The sequence below is a fragment of the Ranitomeya variabilis genome, chromosome 4 (genome assembly GCF_051348905.1).
Source record: "Ranitomeya variabilis isolate aRanVar5 chromosome 4, aRanVar5.hap1, whole genome shotgun sequence".
In the NCBI taxonomy this organism is placed as follows: Eukaryota; Metazoa; Chordata; class Amphibia; order Anura; family Dendrobatidae; genus Ranitomeya; species Ranitomeya variabilis.
This window is the reverse complement of record NC_135235.1, coordinates 44,580,984-44,599,877: the sequence shown is the minus strand read 5'-3', so window position 1 is coordinate 44,599,877 and position 18,894 is coordinate 44,580,984. Positions and strand designations below refer to the sequence as shown.

Here is an 18,894-nt window from a genome sequence, read left to right as displayed (position 1 = left end):
CAGTCAAGGACTGGGTTGTGAGACTGCAGCCATGGCAATCCCAGCACCAAATCATCATGTAGATTATACAGCACCAGAAAACGAATAGTCTCCTGGTGATCCGGATTAATACACATAGTCACTTGTGTCCAGTATTGTGGTTTATTATTAGCCAATGGGGTGGAGTCAATCCCCTTCAGAGGAATAAGAGTCTCCAAAGGCTCTAAATCATACCCACAACGATTGGCAAAGGACCAATCCATAAGACTCAAAGCGGCGCCAGAGTCGATATAGGCGTCCGTAGTAATAGATGACAAAGAGCAAATCAGGGTCACAGACAAAATAAATTTAGACTGTAAAGTGCCAATGGGAACGGATTTATCAAGCTTTTTAGTACGCTTAAAGCATGCTGATATAACATGAGTAGAATCCCCACAATAGAAACACAACCCATTTTTCCGTCTAAAATTCTGCCGCTCGCTTCTGGACAGAATTCTATCACACTGCATGTTTTCTGGCGTCTTCTCAGTGGACACCGCCAGATGGTGCACTGGTTTGCGCTCCCGCAGACGCCTATCGATCTGAATGGCCATTGTCATGGACTCATTCAGACTTGCAGGCACAGGGAACCCCACCATAACATCCTTAATGGCATCAGAAAGACCCTCTCTGAAAGTAGCCGCCAAGGCACACTCATTCCACTGAGTAAGCACAGACCATTTACGGAATTTTTGGCAGTAAATTTCAGCTTCATCTTGCCCCTGCGATAGGGACATCAAAGTTTTTTCTGCCTGAAGTTCCAAATGAGGTTCCTCATACAGCAAGCCCAAGGCCAGAAAAAACGCATCCACATTGCGCAACGCAGGATCCCCTGGTGCCAATGCAAAAGCCCAATCTTGAGGGTCGCCGCGGAGCAAGGAAATCACAATCCCAACCTGCTGTGCAGGGTCTCCAGCAGAACGAGATTTCAGGGACAAAAATAACTTACAATTATTTCTAAAATTCTGAAAGCTAGATCTATTCCCTGAGAAGAATTCCGGCAAAGGAATTCTCGGCTCTGATACCGGAGCATGAACAACAAAATCTTGCAAACTTTGTACTTTCGTGGCGAGATTATTCAAACCTGCAGTTACACTCTGTAGATCCATTATAGACAGGTGAACATAGAGCCATTCAAAGATTAGAAGGAGAGAGAAAAAAAAGAAAGACTGCAGCATAGACAGACTGGCAAGTGATCCAATTAAGAGCACACTAACTACTAGAGAAAAAAAAAAAAAAAAAAAATTTTCAGCAGACTTCTTATTTCTCTCCTTTCTCAGCCAAGGATTTTAACCCTTTAGTGGTCCGGTCAAACTGTCATGATCTCCATGGCCAGAGAACTAGCATAAGCCTCAATAGGAACAAGCTCTTGGAAGATGTAACTATACTGACCATGAACTAAACCTACCGCATCATCTAGAAGTAGCCAGGTAGCATGTCCTACTTTTTATCCCTATATGCCCAGCGCCGGCCGGAGAACTAAATAATGCTAGCAGAGGGAAATATAAGACCTGACTCACCTCTAGAGAAATGCCCAAAAAGGAGACAGAGGCCCCCCACATATATTGGCGGTGATATGAGATGAAACAACAAACGCAGCAGGAAAATAGTTTTAGCAAATTTGAGGTCCGCTTTCTAGATAGCAGAAGACAGAAAGCATACTTTCATGGTCAGTAGAAAACCCTAACAAAACACATCCAGAAATTACTTTAGGACTCTGGCATTAACTCATAATACCAGAGTGGCAATTCCTGATCAACAAGAGCTTTCCAGACACAGTAACGAAACTGCAGCTGTGAACTGGAACCAAAATACAAAAACAAAACATGGACGAATGTCCAACTTATCTAGTAGATGTCTGGGAGCAGGAACAAGCACAGAGAGGCTTCTGATAACATTGTTGACCGGCAAGCATCTAACAGAGAAGCCAGGTTATATAGCGACACCCAGATCTAATCAGAACAGGTGAACAGGGAAGATGATGTCACAAGTTCAATTCCACCAGTAGCCACCGGGGGAGCCCAGAATCCAAATTCACAACAGATACCCGATACCAATACAAGTCAATGGGACTCAAGTATCGGACGGTATTCCTGATGGTTCTCAGGGTCTGAAGGAGAGGAAACTCTCCTTCAGGCCCTGGGATCCATATTAATGTGTAAAAGAAAGAATTAAAATAAAAAATATTGCTATACTCACCTCTCCGACGCAGCCTGAACCTCAGCGAGGGAACCGGCAGCGTTCTTTGCTTAAAATTCGCGCTTTTCTTTCCTTACGTGAAGTCCCGGCTTGTGATTGGTCGCGTGCCGCCCATGTGGCGGCGACGCAACCAATCACAGCAAGCCGTGACGTAATTTCAGGTCATTCAGTATTTTAAAATTACGCTCCGGCTTTGTGATTGGTTGCGTCGCAGTCACATGGGCGACGCAACCAATCACAGCAAGCCGTGATGTAATTTCAGGTCCTTAAGGATTTTAAAATTACGTCCCGGCTTTGTGATTGGTTGCGTCGCAGTCACATGGGCGACGCAACCAATCACAAGCCGTGACGTCACGGGAGGCTGGACACGCGTGCATTTTAAAATGCGCGCGTGTCCAGCCTCCCGGCTTGTGATTGGTTGACCGCGACACAACCAATCACAAGCCGGGACGTCACGGGAGGCTGGACACGCGCGCATTTTAAAATGCGCGCGTGTCCAGCCTCCCGTGACGTCCCGGCTTGTGATTGGTTGCGTCGCCCATGTGACTGCGATGCAACCAATCACAAAGCCGGGACGTAATTTTAAAATCCTTAAGGACCTGAAATTACGTCACGGCTTGCTGTGATTGGTTGCGTCGCCCATGTGACTGCGACGCAACCAATCACAAAGCCGGAGCGTAATTTTAAAATACTGAATGACCTGAAATTACGTCACGGCTTGCTGTGATTGGTTGCGTCGCCGCCACATGGGCGGCACGCGACCAATCACAAGCCGGGACTTCACGTAAGGAAGTAAACGCGCGAATTTTAAACAAAAAACGCTGCCGCTTCCCTCGGTAAGGTCCAGGCTGCGTCGGAGAGGTGAGTATAGCAATATTTTTTATTTTAATTCTCTCTTTTACACATTTTTACATTAATGTTGTTTCGATACCGATACCCGATACCACAAAAGTATAGGATCTCGGTATCGGAATTCCGATACCCGCAAGTATCGGCCGATACCCGATACTTGCGGTATCGGAATGCTCAACACTAATCAAGAATCATTTTGGAACTTTTTCACCATTTTGTTACCCATAATCTGTACAACACCATTAAATAACAAATTGAAATAATTTTGAGGGGGGAAATAAAAATAACAAAGCTAAAATAATGTGGCTGTATAAGTAGGAATATCCTCGTTAATTGGGTTTGTGTATGTTTTCCGAATTAGCCAATCACATTTACAGTCATGTTCCACAGTAGTCGGTGCACAGCCTCCATCATTTACAGTGGTTCTGATTAACTTCAAATAAAGTTTTGCTGTTCTAATAGGATTTTCTTGACATCTTTTTAGTTGCATTTTACCAAAAAAGCCATGGTTCATAACTAGTTTTCAACACAGCAAAGAGATCTCATTGTTAAGTTATCAGTGAGGAGAAAGGTGGAATTTTTTTTCCAAGGCATTAGATATACCATGGACCACTGTAGAGACAGTCAACAAGAGGTGGCTTAAATTTAGCACAACAGTAACATCACCTAGGCCTTTTTTGTCCCTCAAAATATGATGAAAAGACAAAAAAATGGCCTTGAAACCTGCCAAGAAGCCGACAGAAACAATAAAAGAGCTGCATGAATTTCTGGCACGTACTAGTTGTGTACTGCATGTGACAATAATCTCCTGTTTTCTTCATATGTCTGGCTCGTGGGGTAGGGTGGCAAGATGGAAGTCTTTTCTTTCAAAGAAAAATTCCAATCCCTGCTAGTGCAGCGCCCCAGAGTCCTGGTCGTTGCAGTACTGACGCTCCGCCGCTAAGGGGAGTGATGCTACGTCTGATGGCACTTAAGGAGTTCACCTGACTAGGTATCACAGTCACACTTTACACTTCACATTCTGGCCACTAGGGGGAGCAAGGGGTTCTATGTATTAGGCCACTCCTCACAATCTGGTAAAACTGGGGGCTGGATAGGAAGTTAGTGAGAAGCTGACTGGGTTGGATCCAGGCAACATCCTGTGGCAGAGGGTGTTGCGGGGGAAGATTCAGGGGGGTCTCTGTCAGGGGTGGGATCCTGACAGTGGCCTAGGAAACAGAACAGAACGTTACGGAGCCACGCCTGCACTCGAATGCGGCAGCATCCTAAGGAAGGAAAAGAAGCGAGGTTTACTGTGGAGAAGTGAGAAACGAGATCGCAGCAAAAAGGAGATAAAGCCAGTAGGACTCGTGCCGTAAGATCGAGGCAACATCCTACTGAGGCGCGTAGCCGGTGGCCGGAACGCCGAGGAAGTATTAGGCTCCAAGCAATACTTTGAACAGCGGCAGGACAGTTAATTTTAGGTTGGCTGTCTCACCTAAATCACCTAAGAAGACATAGGGGGCAATTGTGGGAGAGGGGCGACGCTAGGGTCCCGGAAGAACTCCAGGCCTACCCGTCATACGGGTGCGTCCAATCCATATCATCTGGGGGACGGAGAAGAACATCAGAATAGATACGAGTTGTGAGAAAGAAGAACATCAGAAACAGACACAACAGTTGTGAGGACTATCCCGTGGTGCTCAGCAGGGAAGTACTACAACACACAGGCGCTAGAAGGTAGGCACTGATTTCCACCTGAAAAGGAAACTCTGGATGTGTCTTCGGACCTGCCGGTCTCAGCCAGCCCTGTTAGCAGTACTCTGGATTGAGGATCCTGAAGCCTTCAGTAAAGAGGTAAAGAGACTGCAACCCTGTGTCCTTGTTATTCATCGCGACCTGCACCACGTACCATCATCACATCTTTCATTGGACGCCCCTTAGCAGGGTCACGGACCGGGTTTCGCCACCGTGACAACCCCAGAACCGAGACAGAGAGGCCCGGTACCAAGTACCCCGCTGCCCTGTGTCTGGGGGCGCTCCACTATGTTTTACTAAAACCTACATCGTCTGCCAAAAACATGTGGTAAATCATGTTACGGTCTGATGAGGCTTTTTGACTTTTTGACCAAGTTTCCAAGAGGCATGTTTGGGAAAAATTCAACACTGTGCGTCACAAGAACGCCGTACCCATGGTGAAGCAGCATTATGCCTTTTGGGCTGTTTTTTAGCAGCTAGTACTGGGGCTTTATTCAAGGTGAAAGGAATTGTGAACAGTTCGAAATATCTGTCAATTTGGCAAAAAATCCTTCCAGCCTTTGATAAAAAGCTAAAGATGAAGAAGAATAAGTATGACAAAGACCCTAAGCATGCCTTTAAATCTTTGGCAGAAGAAAATCAAAGATTTTTAATGGATTAATCTGAGCCCAGATCTGAATCAAATTGAAAACCTGTGGGTTAACCTAAAGAGGGTCATACACAGACGATGCCCTTGTAATCTGACAGATTTGAAACTACTGCAATGAAGAGTGGGAAACAATTACCAATTCTAGATGTGCCATGCCAATAGAATCCTACCCAAAAGACTAAATTATGTCATAAATTGTAAGTGTATTTCAACAAAATATTAGTATACGGTTGTGCATTTTTACGCAATCATCTTATGTTAGTTAGTTCTTTATTTTTCTGCCTGAAAAGATTTCAGTTTATTTTTCAATTGGCTTGTACAGATTATGAGTGACATTAAAGGTGGAAAGAATTCTGAAATAACTATTCTTGGTATGATTTCTTAACATGACAAAACCTGGCACACTAACAGGAGTGTGTGATTAGTTAATAAAATCAGAAACAAAGTGGCAATAAATATGACTAGACTTCTTGATGTCACCTTTTCAAGATTACCAGATTGTGTTTTATGTTCTATTTTTGATTTCTTAATGTGTGGTCTTTTTACAGGTTTGACATTGACACAAAAAGTGAGAATATAGATGTAGGAGAGTAAAAATGTTTCTACAGATGTAGCACCTGCCAACATGAAAGTGCACGTGAGGCGCCCAATGCTATTTTGTAACAACATGCCACTTTTAGTTTATTTTTTTAAAGATATTTACAAATAACTTTTTAGATCTTATTGATGATACTTCTCTGTAGCGATAGCAGCAAATAGCAGCGATAGCAGCAAAGATTGTAACATAATTGTAAGTGGACATGTGCATATTCTGTAATAAATAGAGGTTGGGTCCTCAGAATAATTTTTTCTGGTGTGCCATAGGAATCCAAATCAACAATGTTACTATGCCCCAGGGGTTTTGCTACTCAAGTTAAAATGTAGATATGATCCATTTTCCCTAAATTCGTTTTGGCCAGATTTGTTCAGTTTGGCCAGAATATTCGATTTTGATTTAATCCAAATAAAAGAAAATTGTTCGAAAATGAAAGAGGCCTAATTGGCATAAAAATATTATTTCTACAGACCCTAAAACTTAATGAATAACTTTAAAAAATATTAAAATACATTATATTCATCTGTCCAGGCCCTCACCTATCGTTACGCCATCTATGCATCTCCTTGTCCTCAGTGTCCATCTCCAGTTCTTCTTGCACTCTCTTGTGGCTCTAAGGCTAGTAATTGGTCTCACACAGTCACATGGTGATGAAGCGCCCATCATTGACATCAATGACATGTGGCAACCCCATGTCACAGGGTTAATGACATGCGTTGCCACCAGTGATGAGCGAGTATACTCGTTGCTCAGGGTTTCCCGAGCATGCTCGCGTTGTCTCTGAGTATTTGTTAGTGCTCAGAGATTTAGTTTTCATCGCCTCAGTTGCATGATTTACGGCTGCTGGACAGGCTGAATCAGGAGTGGATTAAGGGTAGCCAGGGCCCCGGGCTGTTCAGACACTGTGGGCCCCCCGGTCATGTGATGGGGTCATGTGACGGGGTCATGCGATGGGGTCATGCGACGGGGTCATCATATACCTGAACCAGATTACTCCAGAAAAATTGTTGCTGTGTGAAACTATAACCTGTCAAACATCTATTGATCTAGTCAATTTACCCTTCAGTTAGGAAGAAAAAAACAAACAAAAAAACCCACAATACTATCATCATAAGTGCCAGTATTCACAGAAGATCTGTACTTAGTATGCAGTGTCTGTGTACAGGTAATACAGTGATCACCAGTGACTAGAGTTGAGCGATACCGTCCGATACTTGAAAGTATCGGTATCGGAAAGTATCGGCCGATACCGGCAAAGTATCGGATCCAATCCGATACCGATACCCGATACCAATACAAGTCAATGGGACTCAGGTATCGGACGGTATTCCTGATGGTTCCCAGGGTCTGAAGGAGAGGAAACTCTCCTTCAGGCCCTGGGAACCATATAAATGTGTAAAAGAAAGAATTAAAATAAAAAATATCGCTATACTCACCTCTCCGACGCAGCCGGGACTTCAGCGAGGGAACCGGCAGCGTTGTTTGTTTAAACTTCGCGCTATTACTTGGTTACGTGAATTCCCGGCTTGTGATTGGTCAGGTCGGCCATGTTGCCGGGACGCGGACCAATCACAGCAAGCCGTGACGAAATTACGTCACGGCTTGCTGTGATTGGTCCGCGTCCCGGCAATATGGCCGCCCTGACCAATCACAAGCCGTGACGTCACGGGAGGCTGGACACGCGCTCATTTTAAAATGGGCGCGTGTCCAGCCTCCCGTGACGTCACGGCTTGTGATTGGTTGCGCCGCGGTCAACCAATCACAAGCCGGGAGGCTGGACGCGCTCATTTTAAAATGGGCGCGTGTCCAGCCTCCCGTGACGTCACGGCTTGTGATTGGTTGCGCCGCGGTCAACCAATCACAAGCCGGGAGGCTGGACGCGCTCATTTTAAAATGGGCGCGTGTCCAGCCTCCCGTGACGTCACGGCTTGTGATTGGTTGCGCCGCGGTCAACCAATCACAAGCCGGGAGGCTGGACGCGCTCATTTTAAAATGGGCGCGTGTCCAGCCTCCCGTGACGTCACGGCTTGTGATTGGTTGCGCCGCGGTCAACCAATCACAAGCCGGGAGGCTGGACGCGCTCATTTTAAAATGGGCGCGTGTCCAGCCTCCCGTGACGTCACGGCTTGTGATTGGTCAGGGCGGCCATATTGCCGGGACGCGGACCAATCACAGCAAGCCGTGACGTAATTTCGTCACGGCTTGCTGTGATTGGTCCGCGTCCCGGCAACGTGGCCGACCTGACCAATCACAAGCCGGGAATTCACGTAACCAAGTAATAGCGCGAATTTTAAACAAACAACGCTGCCGGTTCCCTCGCTGAAGTCCCGGCTGCGTCGGACAGGTGAGTATAGCGATATTTTTTATTTTAATTCTCTCTTTTACACATTTTAACATTAATGTTGTTGCGATACCCGATACCCGATACCACAAGAGTATCGGAATCCCGGTATCGGAATTCCGATACAGCAAGTATCGGCCGATACCCGATACTTGCAGCATCGGAATGCTCAACACTACCAGTGACATTATACACAGGAGCTCTGTATATAGTGTACAGTGTACAGTGTCAGTGTATAGGTAACACTGACTCACCAGTGACGTCTGTAGGTGAAGTCCTTCATCTTTCATCCAGCACAAACCGCAATCACTTCTTCCAGCCAGGACTCATCTCTGCAGGAAATAACACAGTTATCTTGAGCTCCGCTTACAGAACACATTTCTTAATTTTTCCCAACTTCTACATTACACCACATGAAGAAAAAGAGGTGACATAGTGTCACTCTACACAGTAACAGGACCGCCCCCCCATTCAAAACAGTGACCTCAAAAGATAAAATAAGTACCTCACTGCAGTAATAATATCCCTTAATTAGCCCCTATAGTAATAATAATATCCCCATCCTGGCCCCGTGTATCTCATTCCTGGCTCCAGCCATATGTTCTCCCATCCTGCCCTCATGAGTATCCATTTTGCCCCATATGATCTCCCCATCCTGTCCCATCAGTCTCCATCGTATCCATCCTGCCCCATGATCCTGCACAATCTGTCTCCAATCCCTGCCCCATGTCTTTCATTCTGCCCCGTGTCTCCAATTATGCCCCGTATCTACATTCTGCCCATGTCTCCAATACTGCCCCATCTGTCTCCAGTCTTTCCCCCAGTGTGTCCAGTATCTCTGCCCCCAGTGTCCAGCATCTCTGACCCCAATGTCCAGCATCTCTGCCCCAGTGTCCAGCATCTCTGCCCCAATGTGTCCAGCATCTCTGCCCCTAGTGTTCAGCATCTCTGCCCCCAGTGTCCAGCATCCGTGCCCCCAGTGTCCAGCATCTCTGCCCCCAGTGTGTCCAGCATCTTGCCCCAGTGTGTCCAGCATCCTGCCCCCAATGTCCAGCATCTCTGCCCCCAATGTCCAGCATCATGCCTCCAGTGTGTCCAGCATATTGCCCCCAGTGTGCCCAGCAATCTGCCCCAGTATCTCCAGCATATTGCCCTCAGTTTGTCCAGCATTCTGGCCCCAGTGTGTCCAGCATCCTGCCCCCAGTGTGTCCAGTATCTCTGCCCCCAGTGTGTCCAGCATCTCTGCCTCCAGTGTCTGCAGCATATTGCCCCTAGTGTGTCCAGCATTCTGCCCCCAGTGTCTCCAACATATTGCCCCCAGTGTCTCCAGCATATTGCCCCCAGTGTCTCCAGCATATTGCCCCCAGTGTGTCCAGCATCCTGCCCCCAGTGTGTCCAGCATCCTGCCCCCAGTGTGTCCAGCATATTGCCCCCAGTGTGTCCAGCATATTGCTCCCAGTGTGTCCAGCATATTGCCCCCAGTGTGTCCAGCATATTGCCCCCAGTGTGTCCAGCATTATGCCCCCAGTGTTTCCAGCATATTGCCCCCAGTGTGTCCAGCATCTCTGCCCCCAGTGTGTCCAGCATCCTGCCCCCAGTGTGTCCAGCATCCTGCCCCGTGTGTCCAGCATCCTGCCCCCAGAGTGTCCAGCATTCTGCCCCAGTGTGTTCAGCATATTGCCCCCAGTGTGTCCAGATTCTCTGCCCCCAGTGTGTCCAGCATCCTGCCCCCAGTGTGTCCAGCATCCTCCCCCCAGTGTGTCCAGGATATTGCCCCCAGTGTGTCCAGCATATTCCCCCAGTGTGTCCAGCATATTGCCCCCAGGGTGTCCAGCATATTGCCCCCAGTATGTCCAGTATATTCCCCCCAGTGTCTCCAGCATATTCCCCCCAGTGTGTCCAGCAATCTGCCCCAGTGTGTCCAGCATATTGCCCCCCCAGTGTGTCCAGCATATTGCCCCCAGTGTGTCCAGCATCTCTGCCCCAGTGTGTCCAGCATATTGCCCCAAGTGTGTCCAGCATATTGCCCCCAGTGTGTCTAGCATACTGGCCCTGGCCCCCCGGATTGCCGTTTGCATTTTTTTTAAAAAAGAGTTCTCCTCACCTGTCCGGGCTCCTTCAGTGAAGCAGCTCCCTCCAGCAGCGCACACTCGCCGGCGACTGACAATGACGTCAGACGCCAGAGACGTGCATGCTGCGGCTGATGTCAGCTGCCAGCCTCCAATTGGATGGCGGCTGTTAACTACTGACGTGCGGGCGCGCGCCCACACATCAATAGCGTTTAACTGCCGCAGTGCCGGTAGGGGCCCGGTGAGCAGATGAGACGGGCCCGATGCAGCCCCCCTCTGCCCACCGGGCCCATACGCCAGTCAGGGCAGTAATGCCCTGATGGCGGCGGGCAATCTGAGTGGTAGCCCAGGGCCCCCCACACCACTGGGACCTGGGCTACCACCCAGATTGACCCTATTATAATCCGCCCCTGGGCTGAATACATGTGGGAATTCCCTAACAAACAGGCATTCCTCACATGTATTCAGCCTGTCTAGCAGCCGTAAATCATGCAGCTGCATCGACAAAAATTAAATCTCCGAGCACTCACAAATACTCAGAGACCACCCGAGCATGCTCAGGAAAACCCGAGCAACGAGTATACTCGCTCATCACTATTTGCCACTAATCATTGACCTTGCTCATAAGGAAGCGCCGGAAGAACAAAAAACATGTGCTGACAGACAAGGGAGTAGCTGTGGATGGTTAGGGCCTGGGAGAGGTGAGTAAAATGTATTTTATCCCCTTCCCAGCTTTCAAATTAAGACAGCAAAATAGAGGCCAGCTGGGCAATAATTTGCTGTACTCATATGAATCAAATAACACAAATTTTAGATTTGCCAGAAGATTAAATTTGGGGAAAAATTCAAAATTAATTTGATTCATTACATGGTAGTTCACTTATCTCCAGTGAAACATATCTGTCTACATAAATGAACTCCAGGTTCGTCTCACTTATACGTGCAATATAGTCCTGTGCACTACTCTGTTGACCATGCACACTTGGTGCAACCCTCCGCAAGGTTGTAGCAATACAGAGAAATCCAGGAACCAGGGCCCCAATCGTCCTCCTTTAGTAACTATTAGTACAGAAATATCATAATGTTTCAGCTGTGCAGGGCCTTTATCAAGCCATAAAATATACACATCTCTCTCTTTTTTTACAGCTTGATAAATGCCCTGCATGGCCGAAACGTTGTAATTTTTCTGTGCTAATAAAGTTACCAAAAGAAGACGTCTGGTGCCCTGGTTCATGGATTTCTCTTCAGCTTGGTCTCACATTGAGTACACTAATATACATACATATAATCTATGCATTTCAAGATTAAATTATCAAGAGTCGTTGTGTATTTGTATAGTAGTAGAAATTTTGGTGAGAATCTTAAAAGGATAAAGTAAAAAAAAACCTCAGATATTGTTCCGATATCTAATATAAAGCTGAATGTGTGTGTGTGTGTATGTATGTATGTATGTATGTATGTCCGGGATTGGCATCTGAACCGTAGCAGCTACAGCCACAAAATTTTGCACAGTCACACGTCTGGACCCCGAGAGCGTCATAGGCTATGTTGTGAGGTGAAATTTTAACCCCGCGCTTTCCAATTCACCAAACAATTTTGCCCCTATCTACATAATGGGGAAAAAGTGAAAGGAAAAGTGTTGGAGGCGTCGCAGCTACAGGCACAAAATTTTGCACAGTCACACGTCTGGACCCTGAGAGCGTCAAAGCTATATTGTGAGGTGAAATTTTAACCCCGCGCTTTCCAAGTCACCAAACAATTTTGCCCCTATCTACATAATGGGGAAAAAATGAAAGGAAAAGTGTTGGAGGCAAATTAACAGCTGCCAGATGTGAACAAGGGGGACTTAAAGAATGACAGCGATGGCACCAAAGAGTATATACTGTACAGTTGCTAAGGTGGGGCCCCAACATGGGATAATCACACCACCACGGGGATATGAACACACACACAAAATGCGCCACACACTACCACGTGCTCGAACACATATACCACCCTCAGTGCACATTTCACCACACATACACCAACCTCGCCACATAAAAGTAGAAACACAAAAGTCGCCGCTCAAAACTCGCCACGCGCAAAACTCTCCACATGCAAAACTCGCCACACGTGCAAAACTCGCCACACGCAAAACTTGCACACGCAGAAAAATTGCCACACGCAGAAAAATTGCCACATGCACAAAAGTTGCAACACATGCAAAAGTTGCCTCACACAAAACTTGCACATACTCAAAAGGCACCACACATAAAACTCGCCACGCGCAAAACTCGCCATGCGCAAAACTTGCTGCACACAACTTGCTACACTAACCTGTCACATGCAACTCGACACACAAAAAGTTGCTACACGCATGTCGCCACACAAAACTCATCTCACAAAAGTCCCTACATGCATGTCGCCACACGCAACTCAACACACACAACTTGACACACGAAACTCGCCCTAAAACACACACAAGTCTGGTATCCTTCAAAAATAAAAATCTGATTAATAAGCAGACAAACTACAAGAGCAACAAATGTACCATATAGGAATCCGGCAGCTGTCAGTCACATGACCAGTCTATTATGTGTATGTGTGAGCTAATATATACTGCCAGGGGGTGGGCTTACTGTTGGCTGGGGATTTATCAGGCTGCCATTTTAGCTTACAAATACTGAGGTAAAAATACTGACCAAATAACGTGTGAACGAGGGCTAATACAGGAGGAGATGGCATACAGCTATATACTATATACAGGAGATGACACACAGGTATATACTATTTACAGGGGAGATGACACACAGGTATATACTATATACAGGAGGAGATGACACACAGATATATACTATATACAGGAGAGATGACACACAGGTATATACTATATAGAGGAGGAGATGACATACAGGTACATACTACATACAGGAGGAGATGACATACAGGTATATACTATATACAGGAGGAGATGACACACAGGTATATACTATATACAGGAGCAGATTACCTACAGGTATATAGTATATACAGGAGGAGATGACACAGGTATATGCTATGTATAGGAGGAGATGACATACAGGTATATACTATATACAGGAGATGACACACAGATATATACTATATATAGGTGAGATGACACACAGGTATATACTATATACAGGAGATTACATACAGGTATATCTAATATATAAAGCTGAATGTGTGTATGTATGTATGTGTGTATGTCCGGGATTGGCATCTGTACCGTCGCAGCTACAGCCACAAAATTTTGCACAGTCACACGTCTGGACCCCGAGAGCGTCATAGGCTATGTTGTGAGGTGAAATTTTAACCCCGCGCGTTCCAATTCACCAAACAATTTTGCTCCTATCTACATAATGGGGAAAAAGTGAAGGGAAAAGTGTTGGAGGAAAATTGACAGCTGCCAGATGTGAACAATGAGGACTTAAAGAATGAGAGCGATGGCGACAAAGAGTATATACCGTACAGTTGCTAAGGTGGGGCCCCGACATGGGATACTCACCACACACGGGGATATGAACACAAACACAAAATGCGCCACACACTACCACGTGCTTGAACACATATACCACCCTCAGCACACATTTCACCACACACACACACCAACCTCGCCACATAAAAGTCGAAACACAAAAGTCACCACTCAAAACTCGCTACATGCAAAACTCGCCATATGCAAAACTAGGCTCACGCAAAACTCGCCACACGTGCAAAACTCACCTCATGGAAAACTCACCTCATGCAAAACTTGCACACACAGAAAAATTGCCACATGTACAAAAGTTGCACCACATGCAAAAGTTGCCTCACACAAAACTTGCACATACTCAAAATGCACCACACATAAAACTCGCCACGCGCAAAACTCGCCATGCACAAATCTTGCTGCACACAACTTGCTACACTAACCTGTCACATGCAACTCAACACACAAAATGTTGCTACACGCATGTCGCCACACAAAACTCATCTCACAAAAGTCGCTACATGCATGTCGCCACACGCAACTCAACACACACAACTTGACACATAAAACTCGCCCTAAAACACACACAAGTCTGGTATTGTCCTTCAAAAATAAAAATCTGATTAATAAGCAAACTACAAGAGCAACAAATGTACCATATAGGAAATACGGCAGCTGTCAGTCACATGACCTGTCTATTATGTGTATGTGTGAGCTAATATATACTGCCAGGGGGGAGGGCTTCCTGTTGGCTGGGGATTTATCAGGCTGCCAATAGCAACCAATCACAGCTCAGCTTCTATTTTGCTACAGTTAATTAACCTGAGCTCTGATTGGTTAATATAGGCAACAAAGACATTCTCAGTATAACAAAGCTAATATATGTTGTGAAATGCTTCTATTTGCTTAGTTTTTGCCTTTTAATAATTACATTTCTATCTATTTGTTTTGTGGTTTTTGTGTGCAGAATAAATTTTTGTTAACACATTCTATTTTGCTAACAGCAGTCATTAACCCGGGCGAAGCCGGGTAGTACAGCTAGTAACATATAAATGGCTTCCCTTTTAGGTGTTCGATCAGTTTGTAAAAACTCGAATTAAAGAAGAATATAAAGAAAAGAGAAGTAAATTAATGCTTGCCAAAGAAGAATTTAAAAAGCTTCTAGAAGAATCTAAATTGTCTCCAAGGTATTACTAACCCCTCTAAAAAGTCAATTGGACATGATTTAATAGTGTTGGTCATTATGTATTGTTCTACTATATTCGGATTTACCATTAAATGGGCATTATATAATATATGGTATGAAAGACATAGCAATAATATATTACTTGCTGCACTCGCTATATAGAGCACCTGTGGCTTTAGATGGCTCGGTACTAGTGTTGAGCGATACCTTCCGATACTTGAAAGTATCGGTATCGGATAGTATCAGCCGATACCCGAAAAATATTGGATATCGCCGATACCAATACCCGATACCAATACAAGTCAATGGGACTCAAGTATCGGAAGGTATCCTGGATGGTTCCCAGGGTCTGAAGGAGAGGAAACTCTCCTTCAGGCCCTGGGATCCATATTCATGTAAAAAATAAAGAATTAAAATAAAAAATATGGATATACTCACCCGTCCGGGGGCCCCTGGACCTTACCAATTGTAACCGGCAGCCTCCGTTCCTAAGAATGAGCAGTTTAAGACCTTCGATGACGTCGCGGCTTGTGATTGGTCGCGTGCCGCTCATGTGACCGCTCACGCGACCAATCACAGGCCGCGACGTCATCGCAGGCCCTAAACTCCTCAATGAGGAGTTTAGGACCTGCGATGACGTCGCGGCCTGTGATTGGTCCAGGGGCCGCCGGAGAGGTGAGTATATCCATATTTTTTATTTTAATTCTTTATTTTTTACATGAATATGGATCCGATTCCGATTTCCGATATCACAAAAGTATCGGAACTCGGTATCGGAATTCCGATACCGCAAGTATCGGCCGATACCCGATACTTGCGGTATCGGAATGCTCAACACTACTCGGTACATCTGTGCATTATATGTACAGACCATTGATTTAATTTGACCTGACTCTTTTCTTCTGTGGGGCTGCTGCAAGATTACTTGAGAAAATTTTGGAGTATCCAATTTTTTCAGAAAATTTCATTAAAGTGGTATTCTCATCTTAGACTGGATATGCCATGACGGTCTAACAGATTAAAGGGAACCTGTCACTTTAATAAACACTATTGTTCTGAACCAGCCTTGTGCCAGCACCGAGAGCCTCGCTGCCAGGAGGAAATTAACTTTATTTGTTCCGGCAAGGAGGATGGTGCCGATGCTGGTTCAGTCAATGCTCAGTGTATAGAATGTGATGACTCTAACCTCACCCCAGCACTGACTGACAGTTGGCGCTAATGCTGAGCTGCTGCCAGTCAATGCCGAGGGCGAGGTTACAGCCACCGCTCTCTATATGCAGAGCAGCGACTAAACCCCAAGTGCTGACAGAAGGATTAGAGTTAATCTCCTCCCAGCAGCGGGGCACTCAGAATACTATTAAATTGCAGATTGACCATATATCCAGGTTAATAGTGTTTTTTCACTTGACAGGTTCCCTTTAATTCCAACCTCTGAGATCAGCATTTGTCTTGACATAGGGGCTCTCTGCCTTGTGTTGCATTGTATAGAGAGATAGCTAATCTTTAACCTGGGTGAAGAAACCTATCTATATCCATTATTTAACACATATTGAACTTTTTCTCTTGTTTGGGCCTATATTCAGCCATAAAACACTTATTGAGGAGATGAATAACAAAAGACAGAATTTTGCATAACTCCAATAGGATGGCGTCAATTTTAGCAGGTTGCAAACTAGACAATTGACTCTGACTCCCATTTTCTAAAAGCCCTTAGTGTAGAAATCCAAGAAGACAAGTGAAACCACCCAATAGTGATGGACGGTCTGGCTCCATTTGGTGAGCTGGATCATTTGGCTCTGCTCACCAGAAAAAGTCAGCTCTTTAGGATCTTAAATGAATTCCTATTACGGTAAATATGTGTTCACAAGACGGTGAACATAATATTAATGATAAAATCACCAGTCTAGAGCATCCATAACGGGTATACTAGTCGCAACTGGAAGCCAAACGCAATGTACCCAGAGAGAGAGCAATATAGAAAATGCAAGTGGCTTAATAGGGTGCCGGTTCCCATCATTTACAGAAGGAAGCCGACTTTTTGTGCCAGATTTTTTGACAGTACAATATTGCCAGAGTGAACATTATTTTGCCATGGCATGGAGGTATTGTTTGGATCATATTTACATCTAAGCAAAAGGGGGTGGCCATACCTTCCTATTGCCCAGAATGTGATTTTCTGTAAATCGTTCAATTAATTAAAAGTTCTATGTAAGGTTTTTTAATCAGGAGCACACCGCTTCTTCAACTCCAGGCTTCCTGCTTGCCAGGGAGAGGTGTGCTCTTGAAGATTGACAGTTCAAAACAGAGTTTTCAGTCTCCTGATAGTCTTTAATATGTTCTTTCATTGTGACTAGGCATAGCCATTTTGTCTGTGCAGCTTTAGAGAAGCACAGGGTCACTGACATTGGGCAGACCCTGTGATCATGCAGACTTCAGAATGGCGACTGCAAGCTCTAAAGCAAAAGGCTTTGAAGCACACGCTTCTTGTTTAAGAAACCGACCAACTCAAACATGCAGCAGAAGTTGCCGGATACCTTGGCAAAGAGCAGTACACTATAAAATTAAATGTTCCTGCACTCTTGAGAACAGAGAGGATTTTACTACGAAATAAATTGTAAAGTAATTTTTTTACAAGCATTTTGCAATTTTTACACATTTATAAAGGTGAAACAACCTCTTTAGAGCAGTTTAAAGCAACTTACCTTAACTATTTTAAGTTTTCATTATGGCAGTTCATTAAATTGTAAAATTTCATAAAGTGAACATTACACAATTGAAAGATTGAACATTTCTCTAATTATTGTAATTGCATTTTAAAGAGTAACTAAACTTTTTTTTTAAATTTAATTATCCTCCACGAATTGTAAGTTTATGAATTTTATGAATTTTTATAGTATACTTCATTACTTTAACTCACTTAGGTCTCTGACACACACGATGGTATGGTGGTCTTACAATGCCCAGTTCACACTCCTTTATAAGCTCTTTGCTACTGAAGCTTGGCAAGATTCACGCACTATATTGAAAAAGGAAAGGAATTTCTCCTGTTTGAGTGTAAATGAGCAGCAATCGATTTATATATACTCTCACTGGCCACTTTATTAGGTACACCTGTCCAACTTCTTGTTAACACTTAATTTCTAATCAGCCAATCACATGGCGGCAACTCAGTGCATTTAGGCATGTAGACATGGTCAAGACAATCTCCTGCAGTTCAAACCGAGCATCAGTATGGGGAAGAAAGGTGATTTGAGTGCCTTTGAACGTGGCATGGTTGTTGGTGCCAGAAGGGCTGGTCTGAGTATTTCAGAAACTGCTGATCTACTGGGATTTTCACGCACAACCATCTCTAGGGTTTACAGAGAATGGTCCGAAAAAGAAAAAAAATCCAGTGAGCGGCAGTTCTGTGGGCGGAAATGCCTTGTTGATGCCAGAGGTCAGAGGAGAATGGGCAGACTGGTTCGAGCTGATAGAAAGGCAACAGTGACTCAAATCGCCACCCGTTACAACCAAGGTAGGCCTAAGAGCATCTCTGAACGCACAGTGCGTCGAACTTTGAGGCAGATGGGCTACAGCAGCAGAAGACCACACCGGGTACCACTCCTTTCAGCTAAGAACAGGAAACTGAGGCTACAATTTGTACAAGCTCATCGAAATTGGACAGTAGAAGATTGGAAAAACGTTGCTTGGTCTGATGAGTCTCGATTTCTGCTGCGACATTCGGATGGTAGGGTCAGAATTTGGCGTAAACAACATGAAAGCATGGATCCATCCTGCCT

General features: G+C 45.0%; 1 protein-coding gene across 1 annotated transcript in view; it reads left to right on the top strand.

The window, feature by feature from the left end:
* TCERG1L (transcription elongation regulator 1 like) overlaps positions 1 to 18,894 on the top strand; it is a 268,237-nt gene that overhangs the window by 244,747 nt on the left and 4,596 nt on the right. The window contains exon 12 of the mRNA XM_077258434.1: positions 14,998 to 15,116. Coding sequence (XP_077114549.1) covers positions 14,998 to 15,116 — 119 coding nt within the window. The remainder of the gene's footprint in view (positions 1 to 14,997; positions 15,117 to 18,894) is intronic.